A 25,768-nucleotide genomic window follows, 5' to 3' on the forward strand; every position below is an offset into this window, starting at 1 on the left:
AACAGGGATGATGCTGAGAAGATGAAGGAAGACCACTGAACTTGAATCTATCCTTTCTGTAAAAGGAAAAAAAAAAAAAAGGACAAGTAGATCCAGGTAGCTTATGTCCTAGTAATGGATAATACACAAAGCTCAAGTAGAGAAAATACTAACAAAAATGTATTTGTAGTGCAAGTCAAAAGACAGGGGCTTTATTCAAAAGTACTGGCCAGCTAAAGGAAACGTACAATTGTGAGTGATCATTAAAAAGAGCCCAAATTTAAGTCCAATCTAAATCATAGCTGACATTATTACAGAATATAAAAAATATGGTAAAAATTTACACATTACACATAAAGTAGTTAATGTTCTGATTTAATAGTTTGCAAAAGAGATCTGCAGATGTGTTTTCAATTATGCTGGCTTCTATACCCATCTATTTTAATAATATAGGTACGGTTACATATACCAAAAGAAAGGAAAAAAACCTATAGCATAGCTAAACAGCAATACTTTAAGGTCCAAAATTCAACCAGTACATGTCAAAACATTTCAACATTTCACTGGTTTACTACACTGACAAAGAACCATTTACAATTAAAAAGAAAAAGAAAATCTTACAGAATTATTCTGACTGAAAGTTTCTTTTATTAACAGGCTTTTTTCGTTTTTGGATCTTACAAGAAGCTTCCTTAGGCGGTTGGTACAGAACATGTGTTTTCAGGGTCTTTATCTTAATGCAGACTTACTTGGTCATATAATAACTCACTTGGGTTTTCATCCCATTAATATGACCTCTTTTTTTCTGGCTCGTTTGAGTTCAGGTTCCTTAAGCCATCCATGAGTTTCTGGCAAAGTATTTGGTCTCCACTTTATACACCTGTTTTATTTTCCAAGGGCAATGAAACGTTCATTATATAGTAACACACAATAAATAACTCACTGTTAACTCTAAGAGTGAGACTGGGGAGAGTGCCTATTGCATAGCAATACAGAAAAATCAAGTGAGGGGTGGGATGGGAACGGTACGTACAGCGACTCCACTGAACGGGATTTTTCCTGTTTTGTTTTTTTGTTTGTTTGTTCACATAATTAACACTAACAAATTCTTCCAGTGTTTATTTTTTTCTTGAAAAAAAAAAAAAGATTTTGCTTCTTGTCTCTCTCGCTTACGAAGTAGGTGAAATGTAGAATAAGGCCTTCATCTTTTTTTGTTTCAGATGCCGGTTGTAACAATCAGAACACAAACTTCCAAAGTGTTTGAACTAGTACCGCTTTTTCAAATTTTTTTTTGAACACCGATGACCCAAGGCTCTCTTAGGTTTTCTTGTCAACAAACATCATCATTGTGGTCGTCCTCGTCATCATCATCATCACTGTGATTTTCGTCTTGCCATCGTTCCAAGACTTTTAGCTGCATTTGCAAGACTTCACGATCATGTTGGAAAGATGTTCGATTTTGGGGGTTTTGCCGATATAGTAGAGAATGGTGAGTGGTTCTAAATCTTGGGGCACGCAGCAAGGAGCCGCAGATGCCTCTGGATTTAAGTTGTGATATAAGCCGAGAATCTGAAAGGACACAGGAGGGGAGAGGAGGGACAGCAGACGGAAGAGGGAAAACAGAAAAAAGCAATTATTTTCTTAAAGAACCATTCCATACTGTTATCAGCCACATTGAGTCAGCAATTTAAATTCCTTTCGGTTTATACTTTCCTTTTCTTAACTCTTAATTATGGCCCAATTGGTTATGTGTCCTTAGCAATCCCCTAATTCGCTTTTTTTTCCATACAGAATGGTTTTCTTCATACATCTTAAAAAAATGATTTTATAAAAATCAGACTGGAAGGAATTGCTCATTCAACAGATTTCCTAGAGTTTCTAATTACTCTTCACTCTGACCACTGCTTCACCGCACACCTTTCCCAGGCCCTTGTAGAATTTGACGTGGTCCTGTTTCTATACTACTTTGTAAATGAAGTTGTTCCATTAGTATATATTTTAAATTCCCATCTAGATTAAGAATTCCCTCGAGGTCAGGGCTTCTACAATTTGTGCTGTTTTGACCTTGCAGCCCTAGTACGTCTTCACTGGACAAAGTAAGACTTGTGCCTTGTGCAGTAATGAATACTTGGATATGTAGAAGAATAAAATCTTTTAAAGTCTCAGAGCCAGGTGCAATGGCACACATCTATAATCCTAGCATTGTTGGAGGCCAAGGTGGGTGGGGTGTGTTGCCTTAGCTCAGGAGTTCGAGACCAGCCTGAGCAAGAGTAAGACTCTGTCTCTAAAAAATAGCTGGGTACTGGGCAGGTGCCTATAGTCCCAGTTACTTGGGAGGCTGAGGCAAGAGAATCTCTTGAGCCGGAGAGTTTGGGGTTGCTGTGAGCTGTGACACCACCACACTCTACAGAGGGTGACAAAGTGAGACTGTCTCAAAAAAATAAAGTCTCTTCATTTACCATTACTTTATAAATACAATGCTAAGAATGACATACAAAGAAATCTCTATTCTTAATTATCCACTTTCTTTCATTTTGCTGAGAACAATAATTAATAATAATAATAAAATAATAAACCCTGCATTAAAGTTCCACGTGATAAATGGTAGCTGAGCCAGAGGAGTGAATAGCAATCCCTAAAACAGAATGAAGAGAAATTTCTATAGTTAATCTCATGCCTTTAACCCCATTCTAAATCAGAGGGTGTATGACTTTGAGTAATGGAAATCTGTCAGTTCTCTGCTGATGATACAGAGACATTTCCAAGGATGCCATTAATATGTTAGTCAAACAGCCAGTGACCTTTTCCTCGAGATTCACTGCAATTTTTTCAGCCTAAGACAGAAGATCTGTTCAGCCCGGCAACACTGACTACTTTATTAAGCTACCTCTGGCTTTTTGGGTAACTGTCCAAACCACATATTTGTGACCATGACAGTTATTCTTCCTCTCTCTGAAAAACAAGCATGGTCTCAGCCTTCACACACTCCCTCTGTGTATCAGAGAGGAGAATTATGTTTCTACTTGGCAACGGGGCCTTGCCCACATTACAGCTACTGCTGCCGCAGCCCAGATGAAGCAGCCTGGCCAGAGAGCTCAGACAAAGGGACAGGCATGAGCAAGCTTCCCTCACATGGCCGCGCACATGGTCGCCGCAGAGTGCCAAAGTCTACAGGGGAGTCGGGAAAACAGCTGCAGGAAGGGAGCCATATTTGTCCATTTAAATCCTAGCATATGCAGGCATTTAGAAATAAAAGTATTTCGTATTCCACTAACACATGATTTTTCATATGAACTACAGAGGAATTTTTATAATACGGATTGTCTAGAATAATTGATAACCCTGAGACTCTTGAATTCAGCTGAATGCATTATGTGATCTTTTTGGCAGCAGATTCATTTTCCTACCCTGCAGTGAAGGCAATTTTTCTAATGCCTCTTTAATAGGGAGATTTACAGAGGCATAAATAGCAGAATAGAAACCCCAATGTGTAGCCACATTTTAGGAATTAAACCCACTAAGACAGAGCAAATGCAGGCCTGGTTAGGAAACAAGAAGGCCTGAGTTTCAAGCAATGGTTTCTCACTAATTTTCTGTTTCACCTTGAGTATCACCTACATGATCTAGACCCTAATTTCTTGAGAAAAATAAAAGATTTGGACAAGATAACTTACGAAGTCCTCTCATCGCTAAAATTGCACATTATGAGTCATCAGGAGGAAACAGGTGGACCAATGCCATTATTATACAGAAAAAGTTCTTTGCTAATTGGAGCTGGGAACTCTTAACATCCAGTCTAGGACCTGCCTTCTGAACTGGCACTCTGTTCTCATTAAAGGAACTTGAAAATAGATTCTTGTTTACTTTTGATTACTGTTAAAAAAAACAAAACCTTAGAGATACTAACTTTCAAATCATTTTCACATTTATCATCTTTTTGTACTTCATATCAACCCTGAAGTTTGGCATTATTATTTTAATGATAATTTTATTACAGACATAAAAAATTGAGGTTTGCAATCTGATGAGTCACTTTCCAATTGTCATATGCTAGTAAATTACAGCTGAAGTCCCCAGTGTTCTTTCCAATCTGAGTCCCTGATGGAGGTGATAGCAGGTCCTTTATTAGAGACCTGGGTCCCTTCACACTTCAGCTATATTTGACACTGTGTGATATATTGATTCAAAAGGGTTCTTTTGGCTTGGTGCTCGTAGCACAGTGGTGACGGCACCAGCCACATACACTAAGGATGGCATGTTCGAGCCTGGCCGGCCCGGGCCAGCTAAACAACAATGACAACTACAACAAAAAATAGCTGGGCATTGTGGTGGGCACCTGTAGTCCCAGCTACTTGGGAGGCTGAGGCAAGAGAATTACTTAAGCCCAAGAGTTGGAGGTTGCTGTGAGCTGAGACACCACAGCACTCTACCGAGGGTGACATACTGAGACTCTCTCTCAGAAAAAAAAAAAAGGTGGTTTTTTTTTCTTTTTGCTACCTATTTAATGTTTATAGCTATTAAAAATGGAGACAGAGGTTGGGCATGGTGGCTCATACCTGTAACCCTAGCACTTTGGGAAGCTGAGGTGGGAGGATTGCTTGAAGCTAGGAGTTTAAGACCAGTGTGAGCAAGAGTGAAACCTCATCTCTACAAAAATTAGAAAAATTAGCCAGGCATGGTGGTGTACATTTATAGTTCCAGTTACTCAGGAGGCTGAGGCAGGAAGATTGCTTGAGCTATATTGATCCCATAGCACTCTAGCCTAGGCAACACACTGAGACTCTGTTTCAAAAAAAAAAAAAGAAAAGAAAAGAAAAACAAAGAATGGAAATAGAGGGTAAGCTAGGATGGGAGGAGATCTTCATCTCCTTGGTCAGTTGGTCAGTGGGTACACAAATACAGCTAGATAAGAGGATTAAATTCTAACACAGCAAGATGATTATAGTTAATAATTTATTTTATATTTCAAAATAGAACAGAAGATCTGAAATGCTCATAACACAAATAATGGCTAACTACTAGAGGAGATGGATATCCTAATTACCCTAATTTAACTATTACACATTGTATGACTGTATCAAAATATCACAAGTTACCGATAACTATGTAAGATTATGTATCAATAAAAATTATTTTTCAAAAAAGAATAGAAGATAAAGAAAATTAAATAAAACCTCCCTCAAGTTGCCTGTAATCTAATTGGGAAAGTGAGACCTGTTGAAAACTGATCTGACTTCACCTGCAGCCTATAATCTTTCTCCCCCTCTAATCCCATTTCTCCAGCATCTGTACATTTGAGATGATAACAGAGCAACAGGCTAATTCATTTGGGAAAATTATCAGCAGGTATACCTCAGTAACCCAAGAACAAAAGCCACCATTAGCCAGACGCTTACCTTAGAATGCTGAGTGTCTGAGCTCCATAAGTAGGGGCATGCTCCAGCACAGAAGTTAGCTTGGTAGCCTCGAGGCTGATGGATCCACTTCCACCCAAGATCTTTCTTGAAATCAATGTAAAGTGGACGTACACAGCAATTATCCTGCACATTTCTGTTGAAAAAGAAAAAGAGCAATAGTGACTTGAAAGCTGACTTACCACACCACCCCGTCCTTGCCTCACCACAAACCAGAAAACTGACTCATTCATTCCTTCCCCAAACACCCAATGAGCAAATTATCATGAACCAGATCTTAAGGGTTTTATTATAAGCTGAAGTGACTTCCATGATGGGGCGTTATGACGATTTTCTAGACTGCCTTCTTTTATGAGCTCTATGCCCTGACTCGCTTGTCTGTGACCTAAAAAGTCAAACCTTTACTATCGAATGACTAGTTATAAGCAGAGAGTGGCTGGGAGGGACCAAAGCTTTTCAGGCAACATGGGCAATTCTGCCATCCAACCTCGATTGCCCTTCCAAAAATAAGATGAATAAAGTACAACAGCAATTTTCAAAGAACTATCTAAGGCACTTTCCTTTGAGAATAGGTATTTATTTCATTGTACCTTCCTTGACCTAGGAATGAACCAGAGATTAGGAGACATGGAGTCTTGGCAATCAAAAACTGCCACTTTACTTGTGAACTCTGACACTTGGAGCGCTCTATAAGTGAGGACCTTGAACTGTCCCATAAGTTTCAAAGAAAACGCCCTTCTCTTACCAAACTGAAACCACAGAAGGACACTCACAGTTTCCCTGCATAAACTCCTATGGGAATGGGGAAATACTCATACACTCTATTCTGTAGCTAAAGACCCAACAAATAGCATGCTTCTGCTGTCCCATCTCTGTCACTGTGAAAGAGGTACAACTGTGGCCCTCTGCAATGAGAGTGAAGGCTTCATAAGATGCTGAGTGTTCCTTAACTGAGGGGTCGCCATCATGCACCTCAAATTAACTTGCATTTGTTCCAGGGTCATTTTCTTCTTCAGCACCAAAGTACTTCAGAAGAATTTAGGGGAAAAAGATCAGAGGGCTCGTGTTCCCCCGTCACACCCGGTTCATTGCTCAAGGGCTGACTAATAGCACAACGCGGAGATAACTGTTTTAAGGCTCTGGGAAGAATGAGGCTATGACATGTAAGATCTATCCTGAATCTGACCCGGCCTTAAACAATGGGCTCCCTTCAGGTCATTAGGTGCTAGAAGAGAGGGAAAAGGCAGTACAGGAGGTAACAGATGCAATTACTGTGTTTTTAGTTCCTTTACCTAAAGCAATAGGCCTCGTCCAAAGCACGCTTCTTCCGCCGGTTGCTCTGTTGTGACTCAAGTCTGTAGGAGGGCAACAACATTAGCAGGAGATGTGGGGTCTTCCCACTGTTTTTTTTCCTAGTGGACTTTATAGTTTTCTGATCACCACTGGTATATGTGGAGGTGCCATCAATACCTTGAAAAAATGCATTTGAGTAATAAACATTTAGCTTTACCTTCATCAAATATAATCAGCCATATTTTTTTTCCTTTATATATTGTCACAAATAGCCGTGATGACCACTGTGGGAGCATCAACTAGCTATCATCATTTCCCAGGGAAATACAGAAGGCACAACAGGACTCTCACACGTGACAATTAACACGTTTAAATGGGGCTCTTGTCAGAAGGCAGTTAGTTCACTGTCAAAGGCAGGGCTGCCTGTTATGAAAGTCACTACAGAAGAAGCCTTCGACCTTGAGTCCAGGGACAATCTAGGGAGTTTATTTTAGTCAACCCTCAGTTTAGCCTGTGTTCAAACCCTCAACAACTGAACACACAGCAATGGAACACGCCTTGTCACCCGCTGGTTCACACTCTTCTTAAGACTCCTAAACTCCAAAGACTTCCCTAATGAACATAAACTGAGACTTAGCTAAATTGCAGCGAATTGGGTTCAAGTGAAACAGAAGTCACCCTTACCTAATGCTATTTTGGGAAGCTGTGAAGAAAGGGCTTTTTCATTTATTTTATGGCATCCTCAACACTTTCCTGATTCCATGTGAGATTTAGAAACTTGAGCTTCCCAAAGCATGCTCAGGAGACTACCAGTTTAAGCATTTAATCTCCACACTCCAGAGAATCATGACTAGGTTAGAGACTTAAATAAATCTCTAGGCCTCTGGGAGTATTTTTTGCATGAGCAAGGGCCACTGTAGCTTTCCAAAAGAGGATGGAAATCCCAGGTGATGTTAGTAGGGCAGAGAAATCAACTCCCTGGCCAGGCACTGCGGGCTGGTGCTGCACCAGCGCTGGGACACAGATGTTCCTCTCACTTCTCGTCACCTCACCAGTCAAAATCTAATACAGGAAGTGACTTGTATCCTTGGCACCTCTTCATTCTCCCTGACTTTTGGCTAATTCACTTAAAGGTGTGTATGGGGAAAATTGAAACTTTTTAAATGTGTTTATAAATGACAGGGTGTCCTAAAGTTTGCCATATATATCTTCATAGAGAAAAATGGGAAACTGTAGCTAAATGTACCTTGATTTACAAAATAGCCGTCACAAAATTTTACAAAATATTTATAAAGTATTTATTTCTCTATATGTTGATACATTAAATGTAAACATATAACAGAATACGAAATATGAGTTTGTTAATTCTTTCCATTTATGGCAACTTTGGGATACCCTGGATCATAAACGTCTGAGAAGGAAGGCACTTGAGATAGTGAGTACGGGCTAGAAAAGGTGGAATGCTCTAAAAATGGAAGGCTAATTATGGAAGCCATGGAACTAAATATTGTTTTTGGTTGCTGCCATCTGGCTTGGGGATTATCACTGGATTTCCTTTAATGCACACTGTTTTCTTCTATCTCAGTGTAGGAAGAAAGTTGGTTTGCAAAAATGAACAATATACATCTCCACTGACCATTTAATGGTTTGGAGGGTTAGTGAGTCAGTCAGTACTGACAGCATCGTTTCTGGGCATCTGATCGTATATATAAAGTGGGACTCTATCTCCCTTCTTTCAATCCTTTTTTCCCCTTCGTACACCTTTTCCAATCATATCACTGTTCAAACAAATGAAACTCCTCAGGCCTCACCAAACAATCTCATTTTCACATGCAAATTGATTTAATCCTCCATGCGATTATCAACATAGGCCCTTCCCTCCCCCATCTCAGATGATCAATCACGTTTCAGTTACCTGCAAATCTTGCTTCTAATTCTTCGCTTTTATTTGGAATGATGTAATTATTTGATGGTACAAAAGTACAGCAGGGACAATGTAAACTTATCTTAAATCCCAGGTTCCTGTCTGGAAAACATTAAATCAAGGACGTCATTTGTACGTGTATCTATACCCTTAAGTCTGCAATCAATTTACAATAACTTAAGGCTACTGAACAACCGGGGAGGAAAAGAGAGCGTGGTTTGTAACCTTTATGGTGAAGCCATTCGTGGACAGCATCAGTCACATCAAAGGACAGCCACTCGCCCTCTGCTCGCGTTTTCACGACTTTGCTGTCTATGTAGCGCTGAGTTGGAGACGTTAAATCTTTGGATTTGAGAATCTAGACGGGGAAAGGGTAAGAGAAAAAGCTCAGTTGGCACCCTGACAGCATGACTAACCCCAAACCTTGAACAGTATTCCTATTCATTATCTAAATTTAGCTCCACTGTAGTCTATCCATGCATTGTTGTCTCAATAGCACGGCCACATGCTTAAAAACATAACAGCAGGCCACTTGCTGTGGAAAATAGAGCTACTAAATCAGCTCCGTGTTATGATAAAGGTGACGGGAACCATAAAGCCAAGCGTCTAAAAGAAAGTGACAGTAGTTATTTTACTTTGCTGACATAAGCTTGCAAGATTTCAGCTATAAATTCTAGGCTATTAAGTTAATGGCTTTGTTATTCTGCCTCTCTACTTACTTAATTTGGGGAGCTGGGGTACAGGGATGGACAGGAGGAGAGGCCCAATTCAGAGGACCATGCTCCCCCTCCAAGGCTCTGAATTATAAATCTCCTTCGAATAAAGACAGAATGGTCCTAACCTTGGTTCTTAAATCCACTGGCATTTAAATATGTGTCATGCCTCAGCTTTTGAGGTGACTTAGGATTTTTACTGTTGATGGGACTTGTTATGATTTATAAAGATAGTCTATATCCTGCAGACTGAAGATGAATTTGGGCAGGAATAATCTGGCATGGTGGCTAGAGGACTGTCTCAAAGCCTCTCAGCCTAGACACTGAGGCTTTAGAAAGACGCATTTATTTCAAATAAGGAGCAACTGCAGTATGTTCTTGCATTTCTATAGGAAATGAACACATTGGGTAGCTTTTAAAAAATCATATTTTGAGACAATAGTGTCTTATGAACCAAACCATAATCCTGAGGCTCCTAGCACTACAGTAAATCCCTACGTAAACCCTGAATCCTGCCTTCCCTCAGGACGTGGGGCTAAAGCCTTGTCAGTTTATGCTGCCTTTCCTGATAGTAAGACTAACTGTTTTGTGGTCATTTTATATGTATGAATTTGGTCTCTCCAACAAGTTCACAAACTTCCCCAGGTCAGAGATCATGTCTTCAATTTGTTATCATTTCAGAGCACAGCAATGAACTGAATCAATGCCTATTAAATAATTACTTGGCTTTCTAGATGATGCATTAACTACTTTCCTTTAAAGCTTATAAAACAAACATGCATCATCTTCTCATTGATTTTAAAAGGCATTTTCCCTCCATGTGCACATGATTTGTTTCAGGTAATTTGGCAATAAACACTTCCTGAAATATTGTTATTACAGTAGACTGTTTCTCTGGATTAAGTACAGAAAAGGGAAGAGATTCATATAATTGGACTCTTGGGTGTCCTCATGAATTTTAGACGAATGCTGTTGTACAGAGCTGCTCCAGTGGTTCATGGCGCCGCACTAAAAGAAGAGACTGTGAAGGTAATGGTGATTGCATCAGAGGCAAGAAATGCTCCCTGTGAATAACGAAAGCAAACAGACAGGACTTGAGGGTTGAGCACACTGGGTTCTGGGAAAGCCATACATTATTTAATTTAATCCTAAAAATATTCCTGTAGCTAGATCAAGGAAACTCAGGGAGATTAAGTAACTTTCCCCATGTCTCACGGTGAACAAGCGTGGAGAGGAGATTCAGAGCAATCCCAAGTCACCTTCCCACTTCAGTGCTGGATTTCTGAAAGCCAACAAAGTTGTGGGACTCAGAATTGGACCCTTAACCCTTTCCAGATGGCAGAAAATAATTCAACGATAGCAGCAAAGATTTTTAAATAAGATTAAAACCAATATTGGTACAAGATGAAAATATAACATGGTGGAATGTACATACAATGAATGCTGACATAAGGCTGTAACTTTCAAGATAGAGCTTAACAGCAGTCAAGCCTCTGGGAGTCAACTCTTGCCTTGCAAATACTCCCAGTTGGACAAAACAGACACCACTTATCCAATTCAGAATAAATGGCATAATTACCCTAATGTGGGATAACAAGGATAAAACAATGGTTGAGAAGAGGTTTTCAGGCATTTCCATCTTGCCTCATTGGCTAAAAATTAATAAGATACATGGTATTCATTCTTCTGTCCTTCAGTTCTTCCCCTGATCTTCCATAGTGATGCCGTATTACATAATGCTCTGCAGATTAGCTGTGCTCCCCCTTAGCGTGGCATGTGTCCTACTCATCTTCATACAGCTAACACTTAGACACACTACCTACAATGAAACATCAGTTTATTTTATTTATTTATTTATTATTGCAATTTTTGACCGGGGCTGGGTTTGAACCTGCTACAGCCGGCGCCCTACTCCTTTGAACCACAGGTGCCGCCCAGTTTTATGAAACATCGATGAAACATCAGTTTCATTGTTGAGTTAATTATATATGATATAGGCAGCTCATACAGCAAATGTCTATGATATCTATATACACACATATAGGTATATATATTCAGTCTCACTGAAGACACAGAATTTTCTTTAAGAAATCATGACCATATTAATCAAATGGGCAAGAAAAACACAATCAAATCTATGGACATTCTCCACCTTATAGAAAAGGAGTAAGTCTAGATTATCTTTCTTTAAATAGAGGCCAAAAGGAGGCAAAGAGATTCTGAAGCTTTTCCCCTTTTTCCTAAATGACTTAGAGATAAGGGCTTTCTCAACCACAGAGCACTGGTAGGCTCAGACAATGGACTTCGTACTCCCACTTGGGTGAAAGGTCTTCTGGAGATTTTTACCAGTTTAATAACAGGCCACCTACAACCACTTAATAAAGACAGTTAGTTAGCTACATAATTCTGAAATACAGAAGTGACTTTGGTCTTGTGGTTTTATTGTCTCAAACGTCATGGTCAAAGAGTTCTTAAACACACTTGTTGCAATTTAACTCCATTCTTCTTACCCAGTCCTTACTGGAAACAGGAAACAGCTGCTTTTCATCACTCAGAGAACATCCCTCATATTCTTGGAGGCTATTATTAAGGCCCCCTCAGCGTGCTTACTTGCTCTCTCTAAGCTAAATAAACCCGGTTCCTTAGACTATACTTAGGGGGGTGATTTCCCAAACCTTCAATCACTTAGGTCACTAGCAAGGATGAATGATGTGATATAAAAGTATTCCTCCTACTGCATCGTGATTTCACTTCAAAACTGTCTAGAAACCCTCTAATCATGACTCGAAGTCTTGAATCTTAACAGAAAGGTATCTTCTTCCTAAGAATAGACACAGCCTTCCTCTTCCCTATCTCTCATTTCTCACCCACACGAAGCTGAACCATAAGAGAAGGCCTGAGAAATCAACCTGCTACAAGTGTCCATTAGTGCTTTCTTAAATTCACCAGTTTATTTTGATCAGATCAGTCAACTTCCCGTTCTATTTTAGCCTTTGCTGTCTGTCTTCCTCCAGTCTCTAAACAATAGGGTGCTAAATGTTAACAGTCATGGATAAGCAGCTGTTGGCTTATTTTAGATCCAGTCATTTGCTCCTAAAGTTCTTTATACATCTTATTATGACAAAGATAATTTAGTTGACAATAGAAGGTCTCTTCACAGGGCTCCATTTTACCAGTCAGATTAACCAGGATTCTCTGCTCATTCTGTGCTCAGTATCTTAGCTGATGCCCACAGCACATGAGGAATCCTTGCCAGAATGTTTATCTCCAAGCACTTCTGGTCTTCCCAGTTGAGTTGTATGCTTAGCAAATATCAATTGTACACAGTTTAAAATGTTTTCATGACATTTATACTTGTTGCTGTAATTATATAAGTTATTTAAATGGTATAGAAACTCATGAATGTATAGGGACAAAAGTAAAGAGAAATGATTCTTCTATGAAAATCAAGATGAATGTCTTGCAAAGTCTTCGTGAAAGATGGAGTTGCTGTAAGGAAGAGAGTTTTTTGGAAAACGGTTTGGCAGGTCTTCAAAAGATAAACATAAAATTACCATATAATCCAGAAATTCCAATCCTAGGTCTATACCTCAAAAAAACTGAAAGTGGAGACTCAAACAGACACTTGTCCACTAAGGTTAGCGGCAACATTATTCAGAACAGCCAAAAAGTGGAAGAAGCCTGTGCCCATCAACAGATGAATGCACAAAAAAATGAAATATCTTCACAGGTGGAATATTATTCAGACATAAAAAGGAATAAAATTCTGATACATGCTACAACATGGATGAACTTCGAAGCCAGGGACAAAAGGACAAACATTGTATGATTCCACATACATGTAGTACCCAGAATAGGCAAATTCATAGAAAGCAGAATAGAGGTTACCGGAGACTTCAGAGAGTAATGAGGAGTTAGAGTTTAATGGGTACAGAGTTTCTGTTTGGGGTAAAAAAAAAAAATGTCTTGGAAATGAATAGTGGTGATGACTATACAATATCACGAACATATTTAATGCCCTTGAGTTGGATACTTGAACAATAGTTAAAAGGTAATTTTTATGTGTATATTTTACCACAGTAAATTTTCTTTTTCAAAGTTTAGATGTGATAGGTAGCTATAAAAACTAATACGATAAAAATCTAGAAGGATCCTGCAGTCTGGTTGCTCAGCAATTGTCCTTACATTTTTCTCCCTACTACAAAGAAAGTAAGAATTAGAAATTGAGAAGGGACACAGAGAAAGGGGCCTCCAGGGGGACAGGAGGGAAGCCTGGTCTCCAGAAGAACGAGGGCATGAGGTAACCTAGGTACCAATGACCATTAGAAAAAGACAATAATCGATGACCAATACAAAAGAGCAATAATTCCTGGAGAATTATCAGATAGGAAAGAATTAGAAAAGCAAGAAACTTTCCCTTTGTTCTTAAATGAAATTTCTCTTTGTCGCACTGAAATCTGGGCAGGTCACTTTTGCTCTCCACTCACGCTGTTTGTGCTGCTCTGGTTTTAATTTTCTGTTTCCATTCTTTTCTGCTTTCAATGACCTCCGTGCCTCAGTTGAACTTTCTGGCTCAGCCAAGTAATCGAACCAGGTCAACGGGGTATGGGGAACCGGGACCCCTGACCCTCGACAGAAATCACAGGTGATGTCTGTCTGTGGCTTATGCAAGAAATATGATGTGGGTTAGCAACTGAGAAAGTCATGTCATTAAAAAGAGTCCTTGGCCATCCATGAAGAACTCAGTCTCAGCATGCGAATTTGTGTGTGTATGTATGCGTGTGTGTGTGTGTGTGTGTGTGTGTATACATACATACTCACATATGTGTGTGTTTGTTTTAAGTTAAAAATAATTTAAGGTTTTCCTTTCTCTTTCTCTTGCGTTCTTAGCTTTTTTACAATCCCCTGCTTTAACTGACTTTTTTTCTTTAAATAACTGACTGAAAACTGCTCCTGACTGAATTAGAAAGGAAGGCGTCTAATGCATTGAAAATGAGACTTCGATGTCTCTGGCTTAACTGCCACCCACAATGATGTTTGGATACCACCTTCATTACATTACTGATATATACACATTATACATAATACGTGCAAAAAACCCACATATTGCTTTTAGCAAGACTCTAAGCTCTTTACTGAATTACAAAACTCCCTGCACAAAGGCATCCATTCATTTCTCCACCACTGGAAAGCAGCCAACCAGGGAGAGGATGAAGGTGAAAGTCACTGATGTTACCCAATAGTTTGAGCTGGGTTGGGGGGCAGGGGTGGGAAGAAAGTGGAAGTCCACATGCAAAATTATAGCCAGAGAAAAATCCTGAAAGAATAAGGTTGTCAATCAACTCCAGATTTGGCTTGGACACTAAGGATGACATTGCTTACACGCCTATGAGATGCTGCCGAGAACTAGAAGAAAGTATTGACAATTCAGTGTTACTTTCCATATTCAGACATCAAGAAACCTACAAAAGAACCAAGGGACCAATTCGATCAGACCTCTAGTGGCAAGAGACTTTTTAACTATAGGCCTCTAGAGAAAACCTGACACTAGGTTAACTCAGGTGGGCCCATCTAGTTTTTAAATGCTTTGAATGCTTTCACTGCTTTACTTGTATTTGATGTTTACCTGTATTTAAATGTTTTAGGTGCTTGCAGGGATGTGCAAGGGGTGACTAAGAAATACTCAATGAAACAGTCACTCTGCTGGCAACCAGCGTGATTCCCTCAGATCTGCCTGATCCTGCATCATTAAGTATTTTGAAATTCTAGCCTTGGAAAGGCACTTGGAGGCCATCTGCTTCAACCCAGTGCAGTTCATAATCTAATACCTCTTCATCTAAAGTACAGCCACTACTTTATGAGAAAGGTCATCTCACTTTTGGACAATTCATATTGTTTGGATTTGTCTTTATCTTGGATTTAAAATGTCCGTCAATGGTCTTATTTAACAGTACCATTGCCTCATATTTATGCAATCACTGTAGTTTTTCAAATATTTAAACATTTCTCCATGTTCTTTAGTCTTCACAAAAACTCTTTGGAGTGAACATTATGGCCTTGAGCATCTCCATTCTGTGGCTCAATGAAAAGAAGCCTGAAGTACTTAGATGTGGTACCAAAGCCCTCCAGGAAGAGCCGGGACTATCTTCTTGCCCTCTGGAGACCGCTAGAGAAGGCTTTCCAATATTGCTCTCCTGAAGCAAGAGGTAAAATTCTCTTTCTTCTCGGTGTCAGGCCCCAGTCACAAGAGGAGGCTTCTGTTAAATGTTCCCTTCGGGATAAGGTTCAAGGTGCTTCACCGTCCTTGTCAAGCCCCTTTTCAATGTCCCTCTTAAAATTAGTTCCTCAACAAAGTCCAGAGATGATCTAGCAGAGTAAGGAGGCTACATGGGCCACTATGATAGTTCTGAGATACACGGAAAACAAGAAATGTAAAATCTGCATAGATGGAAACAAACGAAAGTCTGCCAGAAACACTGATAAGACAAGCAAGGTGAAATCTGCACCAGCGGCAATTCAGAAAAGAGGCTGCTGCTATGTTTCTTGGAAGTGAAATAGCAGATCATAATACAGCCTGTCTCAAAACTTTCATAGTGACCTACATATACAGAATACGGTGAATGTGGCCAGGGACGTAGCTACTGCTCCCCTTGTTCTGTTCATGATTTTTAATGCAAACTACTTTGGGCAGCAGCCACATCACACCATTGAGTCCTAGTAAATTTTTAATAAAATAAAACCTTTGTTCTTATACACAAAATACTGTTAAGTCAGATTTTCCACCCCAAATCCTTTCTGGAAAAAATGTGGACTAAAAAGAAATAAAGGAAAGCAAGAAGGGGGGCTGTCTTTCTAGCCCAGTGATCTCCAATGTTAGCCTGCATCAGAAACCTCTGCAGGGCTCATGGGCACCGACTGCCTGAGATTCTGATTTCAGAGAATGAGGTTGAGGCCCGAGAATTCGTATTTCTAACTGTTCCCAGGTGATGCAGACACTGCTGACCAGGGAGCACTCTGAGAAACACTGTTGTGGTCTGTATCTACAGAATTCATTTTTTGACATCCATGCAAATTACACACATGTGTATCTGTTATACTGAACTTTATTATTTGACCCAGGTTTTAGCCTTTTGGAATTGCTTTGAATCTTAAGTTTGTATCCAAAGTAGAAGCTACTTTTCCAAGCCACCCAGTGCCAGCAGCAGCGTCTCCACTGTCTGCATCCCCTTGGTGGTAACAATGTGAAATATCACAGGGACAAAACCAGCACTTGTTGCTAAATCCTTCCTTCCTTCCTGGTCGGCCATTTTTTCAATGTGGTATGCTGTATACAGCAGAAAAACAGAATTTCACCAGGTCAAGTGAGCTCGGAGGTCCCAGTTCAGGGCAGGAGTCCTGACCATGTGGGCCAACTGACACTCCATTCCATTTCTTCAGGGGTCACCGAGGCTACTTTGAAGAGGCCATAGGGTTGTGCCAAGTACCTTTGAAAATCATTAGTACAGTAAAATGCTCAGAGGCTCTGGAGTCAGATAAGCCCCAACTACTGCTTACTGAATCTGTGATTTTCTCATTTATGAAAGGGGAGAATATAACCGACCTTGTTTGCTGGAGGCGAGTACTAAGTGTCACAGAGGAGGCCAAGCACCAATTACCTTGCCTGATATTCAATACATGTGAATTATTATTATAATTATGTTTCTTAACTGGTCAAAAACTTTCAGAGCTTTCTCACGCCTAGTCAATAGACCGTAGATTTTTTTAGTTTGATATGTAAGACACAATTTGCTACCAGCTATCATCCTAGACTCGCCCTTCATCCTTGGAAGCTCAGTCTAAATGGTATCTGTTAAAATGGATTCTGTGCTCCACACTCTGTCTTTAGATTCGCAGCTCTGTCAGACGCCTTCCCTTTCCTCTAACTTTTACCTGAGATAAATGAGCAAAACCAACAAACAAAACCCTCCCAGTCTTCAAATCCCAACTTGAAGTCGGGCTTTTCAACGAAGTGCTTACTCTCACTCTCAAGTTGGACTTCCTTGCCTAGTTCCCATGCAATTACCTGTATGCTGAGCATTTAATACCACAGGTGCAAGGGATCCCCAGATGCGTGTAAATGTCTCCTCCCTCCCAGAGGATATTAAGCTTCTAAAAGATACGGGGAAACATAAACTTATCTAAATCTCCACAAAATCTGTGTTCTAGTTTGATGACACTGGTGGCTTAAGGAATACATCGTCGCTAATTGATCTGGGAGGAATCTGACTCTCTGACTGAACTCTTAATAATACTGCTCTTTTGCTCTCAGGCAGATAGGCACACAGAACACAGAGGACACTCCTGAAAGCATTTCTTGGCTTATCCACACGAGGAACTCCAATACACTCCAACATTCACAACTCTGGAAGGCTTTCATGGACTTTGGAAGAGCCTTCTACCCTTCATGCCAAAAAATAACAATACTAATAACCAGTGGTATTGAAATGTCTGATATGATCAGTTGACGGGGCTAGTCATTCATGCACTCATTGAATAATTGCTGAGCATCTTGTATGCAGCTGGCTCCTCATTTATTCATTTGTTGGAATTCATTTTATAGCTTGCTCCTCCAGCTCAGTTCAACAAACATGAACAATGGCTGGTGCAAAGCATTACACTTATACCCCAGGACAATAAGATGGGTCCTATTCTTAAAGAAGGTCTTTATATAGTTAGGGAATACAGACAGCTCAACAACAACTTCAAATGATGTGTTCACAGGGCACATTGAGGTGACACAGCAAGGACTTCTCCCCTAGCCCAAAGGGAAGGTTTCCTGAAGAAAGGAAAGTGTAAAAAGGTATCTATCAACATCTGAGAAACTGGAAAGGATACTAGGGGTTAGGAGAACACAGGCCAGGTAATAGGGGTGTGCTGGCTTGGCAGAAAGGAGAACAAACAAGAAAGTTTAGTTGTTTCTAAACTGTGAACTTGGGTTTAGGGAGAGTTGACAGGTGTATTGGTTTCCTAGAACTGTAGTAATAAAGGACCGTAAATTGGATGGCTTAAAACAACACGAATATATTGTCTTACTGATCTGTAAGCTGGACTTCTGGAATCAGTGTTGGCTGGACCAGGTTCTCCCTGAAGCTTTTGTGGAGGATCCTTCCTTGCCTTTTCTGGCTTCCAGTGGTCTGGGGGCAGTCATCCTCCTTGTCTCCAGAGTACACCTGCATAATTTCAGTTCCTGCGGTTGTCACAGGGCACAGTCCCTGTGTGTTTTCCCTTCACATATCTGTCTTCTTATGGGGACACCAGTCCTATTGAAATAGGGACCCACGCCCCTCCGGTATGACTTCATCTTAACTAATTACATCTGCAACGACCCTATTTCGAAATAAGGTCTCCTGAGGTGCTGGGGATTATAACACGATTCAGCTCCTTACAGTCGGGATTCACCAAGTACACTGCGTCGAGCATCTTCTAAACGCTGAAACTAACCAGGAGGTCCTTCAAAGCAAAGAATGTTCTTTCTCTTTCCTGTTACTCCCGGACCCCCACCCCAGTCTTCTCCACAGTAACTTACACAATACACAATCTCTGCCTGGTAAATCCTTATTAGCTGACAGACTTTATCAGAAAGACACACTCAATCAGGTGACAAATAAGCCCCCAAACAGTAAGTCCTTTATAGTGACAGATAAAACCTGCTTCTCAGAACTGTATACACACCCACAAACCCGCCAAAGGTCTGACCCACACAAAGGCCAGAAAACTCATCAGAAACGGCGAGTAATTTGATACCATCTTTTACAAACTTTCGACTTAGTATATTTCATTCTGGAGATGCAAACGAGGAGAGAGAACAAGGAAGACAGAGAAGTGCCAAGCAGTAGCAAATGGAGCATTACAGGGACCGGAGCCGGGTCCAGTGGCCTTTAGCTCACCGCAGCACACATGGAGTTCTCTCTCCTGTGTGACTGCACCTCCTCCTCCACCCCGCTGGGCCCCTTCAGGGGTGCCTAACAAACCTACACGCTGCATGATTACCCTTCAGAAGCGGCTCACCAGACCCTGCACTTATCTTGTTTCTGCCATCACCATGTCCTGTAATTGCTGTGGCTCCTTTGTAATTGCATCTTTCTAAGAGCTTGTGAGTCTTGTATACCTGGCGAGAGCCTCCAAGAGCCTGCAGAGTTGGCGCCCATGGAATACACATCAGCCTCAGAAGAGAGAAACACACGAGCTCTTTGAGCTCAGACAGATTCATTATTGTGCCACTATATTAACTCTCTTTTTACAGTACGGAGCAGCAGTGCACACGGACGTGTGCCTGCATTGCACAAACCCATGCACAATTATGAACAAGCTTGGCACACACAGACCTTCAGGGACCTTTACGGACATGTCGCTTGGTATGTCTTCAAGCTACACACGTGCACATGTGCACACACACACACAGGGACAGTCTCTCTGTGATGAAAACACCTTGTAAGTCTCCATTGTCTCCTTCTACAGACGGACCTTTGTGCTGGCTGCACATGTGCATAAACAAGTATATTCATCTCCACAGGTCTGAGGGATAAAGGGGTCCTTTGTGTGAACAGGAAGTCCTGCAGATGCTGCAGTCAAGAGCATTCAAGAAACCACTAGGCATAAATCATATGACAGAGAAGAGGATTCAACCAGACTACATTAGTTCAGGCCAGGAAAGAGATAGGTGCAGTGTAACATTTAATAGCAGAATGAAGGAAGACACAGTCAAGACCATACTGTCTTCACTCCTGGGGGCTGTACCACACAGCCTGCTACCATGGATCTTGATGATCACCCAGCTGTTTCCCACCATGGAGGGAAAGACCATACCATCTTCATCTGGGGTGAATCTCGTCGGTCCCTGAGGCTGTACCGCACAACCTGCTACTATGGCTCTTGACGATCATCTAGCTGTTTCCCCCACCCCATGGAGGGAAAAAGTCTCTCCACAACTGTGAACTCTCTGGGGTCATATCTTTGGATTTTCTTATTTGACCTCCCTCTTCCAATTCTGCTCTGCCCTGATACTAACTCATGTATCTTTGGGGACCATACCTCTAATACTCCTTTCCTGCCTCCTGCCACCTACAACACAGAAGGCCTATACCAGGCATCCTCAAATTACAGCCCACAGGCCACATGCAGCCCACTGAGGACATTTATCTGGTCTGCCGGGTGTTTTTGCTGCTGCTGCCTGTCCTGCTTAGCAGCCGACTCATCCTGAGGCCTGCAGTCCAGCCCTCCAACGGTCTGAGGGATAGTGAACTGGCTCCTGTTTAAAAAGTTTGAGGACCCCTGACCTATACCATAATTTAAGACCCTACTTATATTCAGCTGAGCATTTTAATTTACAACATATGACTATAAAGTAATGAGTCTAAATAAATGAAATAATAAAGCAATGAGCCTGGTTTTTCTATAAACAAAAAGTTTAGGGGTTCCCCAACAATATCAGTTTCATTAATTTATTACTTAACATTATGTATTTCTTTTACCTATATGGTTAGTATCTACTTCACCAGAATAAGCTGTGAATAAATCACAGGAAATGAAGATGAATGGATATATATATATATGTGTGTGTGTATATATATATATATATATATCTTTCTTCATAAATATTTAGATAGATATCTTTAAAACAAATGGAGCAGCATTTACAAATCCAAATAAACGGGTGAGATTTCTCAAAGCAATCCCCTTGTGAAGTTACATATTTTTTAAACAGTGTTCTTTGCACTTGAATATTATTTTGAAATTCTTCTTCAATTCACTCAGAAGCATTTACTGAGCACCCCCTATGCACCAGGCACTGTCCCCGGAGGTCTAGAGGTAGAGATAAGGTCATAAATGGCACAAAGATGGAGTAGGTCAAGTGCATCAGATAACGAGGAGTGTCAAGGATGAAAGTGCAGTAGACACTGGGGGGAGGGACCCTGAGATGTTAAACAGGCTGCCCAGGAGGAGGTGACATCTGAAAAAAGACCTAAAGAAATGGAGGGAGTCAAGCCACGTGGACAGCTGGGAAGAGCATCGTAGGTAGAGGGAAGAGCATTGCGGGAGGAGGGAAGACCGTCATGGGTGGTGGGAATAGCGGCCCCAAGCCTCAAGAGGGAGAGAGTGCAAAGAGTTTGAGGAACAACAAAGAGTCAGCAGGGGGGAGCCACATATGAGAGGTCCAAGTTATGGCTGAGGGGTGGGCACTTGAGGAACAGGTCGGAGCCACCCTTCTAAGGCACAGTGAGGACCACAGCTCCTACTTAGGATGAGGACTGCAGCTCCAGAAGGATGAGGTTAGGGTTTAAACAGGGCATTCTGGGCTAACCAACACCTCATGCTCTGTTGCAAACATCCCCTAAGGAGACCAGGGTAAGAACAGGGAGACCAGCCAGGAAGCCATTGCCAGAGCCTGAGCAAGAGATAACAACCTCGTGGATGAGGATAGTAGCAGCAGACATGTGGGTGGGTGGTTTTTGATGTCTCATAAAAACTAGAAAAGTCAACTAAATTACTTATTTTCCTCTTTGGTAGAAGTCTGACAGTTTTTAAAAGTAAACACTACCTTTTACAAATCTGGATCCGTCCCCATGGAAGGAGTTCTGAAGTACAAATGATAGGCTCTAAACACAGTTTTAAAAAAGGAATTCCAAAAAAGTATTCTCAGCAGTGATGGCATTGGGAAATAAACATACATCCTCTCTTGAAACAGTTTATGCTCTGGTGGAGGCTACAGAAGAGGAGGAATATTGAACAGTTACAATATAAAAAATCTTATTAAAAATCAATTCAAGGCCAAGCATGGTGGCTCATGCCTATAATCCTAACACTCTGGGACTCAGGAAGGAGGATCAGGACTGCATGAGGTCAGGAGTTCTCGAGACGAGTCTGAGAAACAATAAGATTCACGTCTCTACTAAAAATAGAAAAAATAGCTGGGTGTGGTGGTGTGAGCCTATAGTCCCAGCTACTCGGGAGGCTGAGGCAGGAAGATTGCTTGAGGTTGCAGTGAGCTCTAATGATGCCACTGTACTCTCTAGCATGGGTGACAGGGTGAGACCCTGTCTTCAAAACAAAACATCAACTCAGGAAGCATATGTCAAGACCACCTGTGTGATGATGGAGCAGGGAGAGAGTAATGGGTCAGGGATGAAATAAAAAGATACTCCCATTGCAGCCCTCAGCCCACCACTGCTGTCCTTAGCCCCTTGATAAAGCAAACACACAGCAACAAAACAAAGGCTGCCTCACTCCCCTGCTCGGTCCCAGTGACAGCAGGAAACCGGGCAGACCTTGTCCAACCAGAGAAGACTGACACCTCATGGAGTGGTTTCATGATCACAAGCCAGCTCTAGGGAAAATACGAACCATGTTCCAGATGACAAGAAAACCAGACGAGTCCAGACAATAATCCACTCTTTCTGCATCTGATGCGCCAGAAATTTAACATACATGTCCTCCCCACACACTCATTAGATAAGAGTTGTTATCCCATTCATTCTGTGATGACAAACTGAGGCTCAAAAAGAGCAGCGATTTGTGAGACCAGAAAGCCAACAAGTAAGAAAAGTAGAAGGTGAACCCAGGGCTGACTGGCTGCACCTTGAGACCACTACAAGCAGAGTAGAGGAAAACATTCTTGGAGGAGGTCAGGACACAAACTCCTGGCCCAGCAACTGAGAACCCAGACCCTCTGGCAATAAGGCTTAGGAGGAGCTTGCATTATGAAGAGATTTTGAGCAGGTCCTAAATTGAAGAGATTGTTTCTCATAGAAGTCCTAACTCAATACTTTGGAAACTATGATAATAAAAATAGTAACTGTTGAGGAGACAGACACTATATGAGGAGTTTCCATGTCTAATCTCTGCACCTGACAAAATCTTTTCCGAGTAGATGCTTTGAACTGCATTTTACTAGTGTGGAAATAGCTTCAGTGACATGACGTCCCTAGACTCCCTAAAAGGACAAAGCCGTACCTTGAACCCAACTCAACTCCAAAGTCTGCGTCCTTTAACATAATAACATGGTCACGAACATGGACCCTGGGACCAGGCTGCCTGGATTCAAATCCTGACTCTTCCTCTTCCTAGATTCATAACCTGGTCAAGTTATAATGTCATTACGGTCCCCTTTCCTCATTTGTAAAATAAGGATAATGACAGTACCTCCTCACAGCGTCCTCATAGGGATGAATAGTGCAGACTAACCCAGTAAAGCAACCATCGTGGCAGAAACACCAACCAAAAAGTTCCAAGATTCCATAGCCAGGCCCTCTACACCCACTCCAACTCATGTCAAACAACCACTATTAGGAACTACTTACCAGTCTCCCTCCCCCCCACGCTGAAAATGAAAATGCTTCCAAGAGCACCTCTCTGACTGTCAGATGACGTGAATCGACAACTCTAGGATCCACGCACACTGACCTGACAGAACACGTGATTTCAGAAATGGCCATGATTTGAATCACCTGTGATCTCAGATGCTGAGGCCCTTGCAAAAGATGACAAGTCCTTCAGAACAGAAGTCAAGCAAGCCCTGTAGGATCTCAAACTTTCGTTTGATGATTTTAAGAAGGTACACGAAGCTGACTCAATAATGATTTTAAAAGCCCTGTAAAAATTGCAATTAGATATGTTCTTTATTCACTCGAGATCTGTTCCAGGAGGTAGCACCGGTGAGCAGTTTCCACCCAAGCCTTCCCAACAGCACCCCATTACTGAGTGCTGTTCAAGTTGTTGCCACAGGCATAGACTCCATCAAAGAAGCACAAATGGAAAGGGCAGGAGCAGGACGATGTCTCATAGTACTAAGTATCACCTGTTTATAACTCAGTCTTTAGGCATTTGTCTGATTAATGAACTTAAATTAGCACCTTCGTTAAACACAATTAGATAGGTTGAGCACATTTAGAGTGCACCCATACACACACACACACACACACACAGGATGAACAGTGCCTAAACACAGTGCTTACTGTGTTTCAGCACTAATTATCAATATTGTCACTAAGTCACATTAGAAAACAAGAACAATAGTGGCTGTTGCATCATCATTACATATCTTTGCGCACAGTGTAGAAGGACTGCTATTCATATTACTTATTCATATATTGCGGGGGGGGGTCCCGTCTTCTCACATGGTTAATGAACTCCGGGTAACATCATAACCCAATGTAAATGATAATAATCCATTTTCCTTGTGAGGAAAGCATGTCACTTGATTGGTTTGACAAACCTGAGATATTAATAGCCTTGTGCAAACAAAGTGTTTATTATACCCCATGGCTTTTTTTTTTTTAGGTGCGTTACTATGCTGCGTATGTCTCCACCGTGGCGCCGGGGCTAGGATCAGTATTAAGGAGATTGTGTGCTGTAAAATTCTGTACAACAGGAGCACAGTATAACTTTTTTATTTTCAGTAGCATTTTTTGCAAGTCTAATTTAACAGACAGTCAGTTTTTTTGGCTGACCTCTTTTTATTTTACACCCCCTTGGGCAATATGCGAAGTGAGAGCTGAACTGTGTGTGTGTGTGTGTGTGTGTGTGTGTGTGAGAGAGACAGAGGGAAAGAAGGTGAACGTGCACACAAATGCAAGCACATGCATATGTTTAGAGCTAGGGAAAGAAAGGTGGTGAATTTTATTAACTCCATCAGTGCTGTGCTCCCTGCTATGATAGGAACCCCATCTTCCAGTTTTGTACCGTTAAAATCCCTTAAAACATTAGCCTGGGCCATCGACCTTGAATGTTCGCTGGAAAGCTGCAAGGATATATACACTTCAGGATCTTTTGCAGAGATGCAAATTGTCCAGTAAAGGTAGCTGATGATTCATTCTTCTTTACCAAAAATCTTGGCTTACTTATTTTGCTCTATCATCCTCCAATTGGAAAAATCTTTTAATATTTACTGCACAGCTTAAAGCCAAAAATAAATGACTTAGGATTTAGCCACTATTTTACATACTCATGTTCTTACAACTGATCCCTAGAAATGGGATTTCACCACATTTGACAAGTTGGTTACTGTTTACATGTAAATTCAAATAGGCATTAAAACCCAAGCATTAAAGGAAGATGTCAGAGATAGCAGAGGACAGGTTTTGCTTTCTAAATGCTGTTTCCCCTGTGATGGGTCTGCCCTGATATTGTATGTACAGACATAACCCTGTGGGAAGGTGAGGTGCATATTGAATGCTATCACTTGCACATGATCATACTAGAAAAATTGGTCAAAAGTTCTGTAGAGAAGGGAGTTCCCTTGTCAAGCTAGTGGTGGCTTCCTTGAAGCTGGATGGCCTAGCGCTTTATAAAAATTATGTAGCGTTTCAGTGCCTTCTAAGGCCACTCTTAAGAAATCTAGGCTCGGCGCCTATAGCTCAACCGGCTAAGGCGCCAGCCACGTACACCTAAGGTGGCGGGTTCGAATCCCC

The 25,768-nt window shown here is 41.2% G+C and overlaps 1 protein-coding gene across 2 annotated transcripts in view; it reads right to left on the reverse strand.

The window, feature by feature from the left end:
* Positions 1–1,389: 1,389 nt before the first annotated feature.
* The window catches only part of TGFB2 (transforming growth factor beta 2), an 85,132-nt gene continuing 60,753 nt past the window's right edge, over positions 1,390–25,768 (reverse strand). For both annotated transcript variants that reach the window (XM_003800136.2, XM_003800137.2), the window contains 5 exons: positions 8,836–8,968; positions 8,602–8,712; positions 6,686–6,863; positions 5,376–5,529; positions 1,390–1,548 (listed from right to left, as the gene is read on the reverse strand). In XM_003800136.2, the coding sequence (XP_003800184.1) occupies positions 1,390–1,548; positions 5,376–5,529; positions 6,686–6,863; positions 8,602–8,712; positions 8,836–8,968 (735 nt within the window). The remainder of the gene's footprint in view (positions 1,549–5,375; positions 5,530–6,685; positions 6,864–8,601; positions 8,713–8,835; positions 8,969–25,768) is intronic.

Source organism: Otolemur garnettii, unplaced genomic scaffold, assembly GCF_000181295.1.
Source record: "Otolemur garnettii isolate 467f Iridium unplaced genomic scaffold, OtoGar3 scaffold00168, whole genome shotgun sequence".
NCBI lineage: Eukaryota > Metazoa > Chordata > Mammalia > Primates > Galagidae > Otolemur > Otolemur garnettii.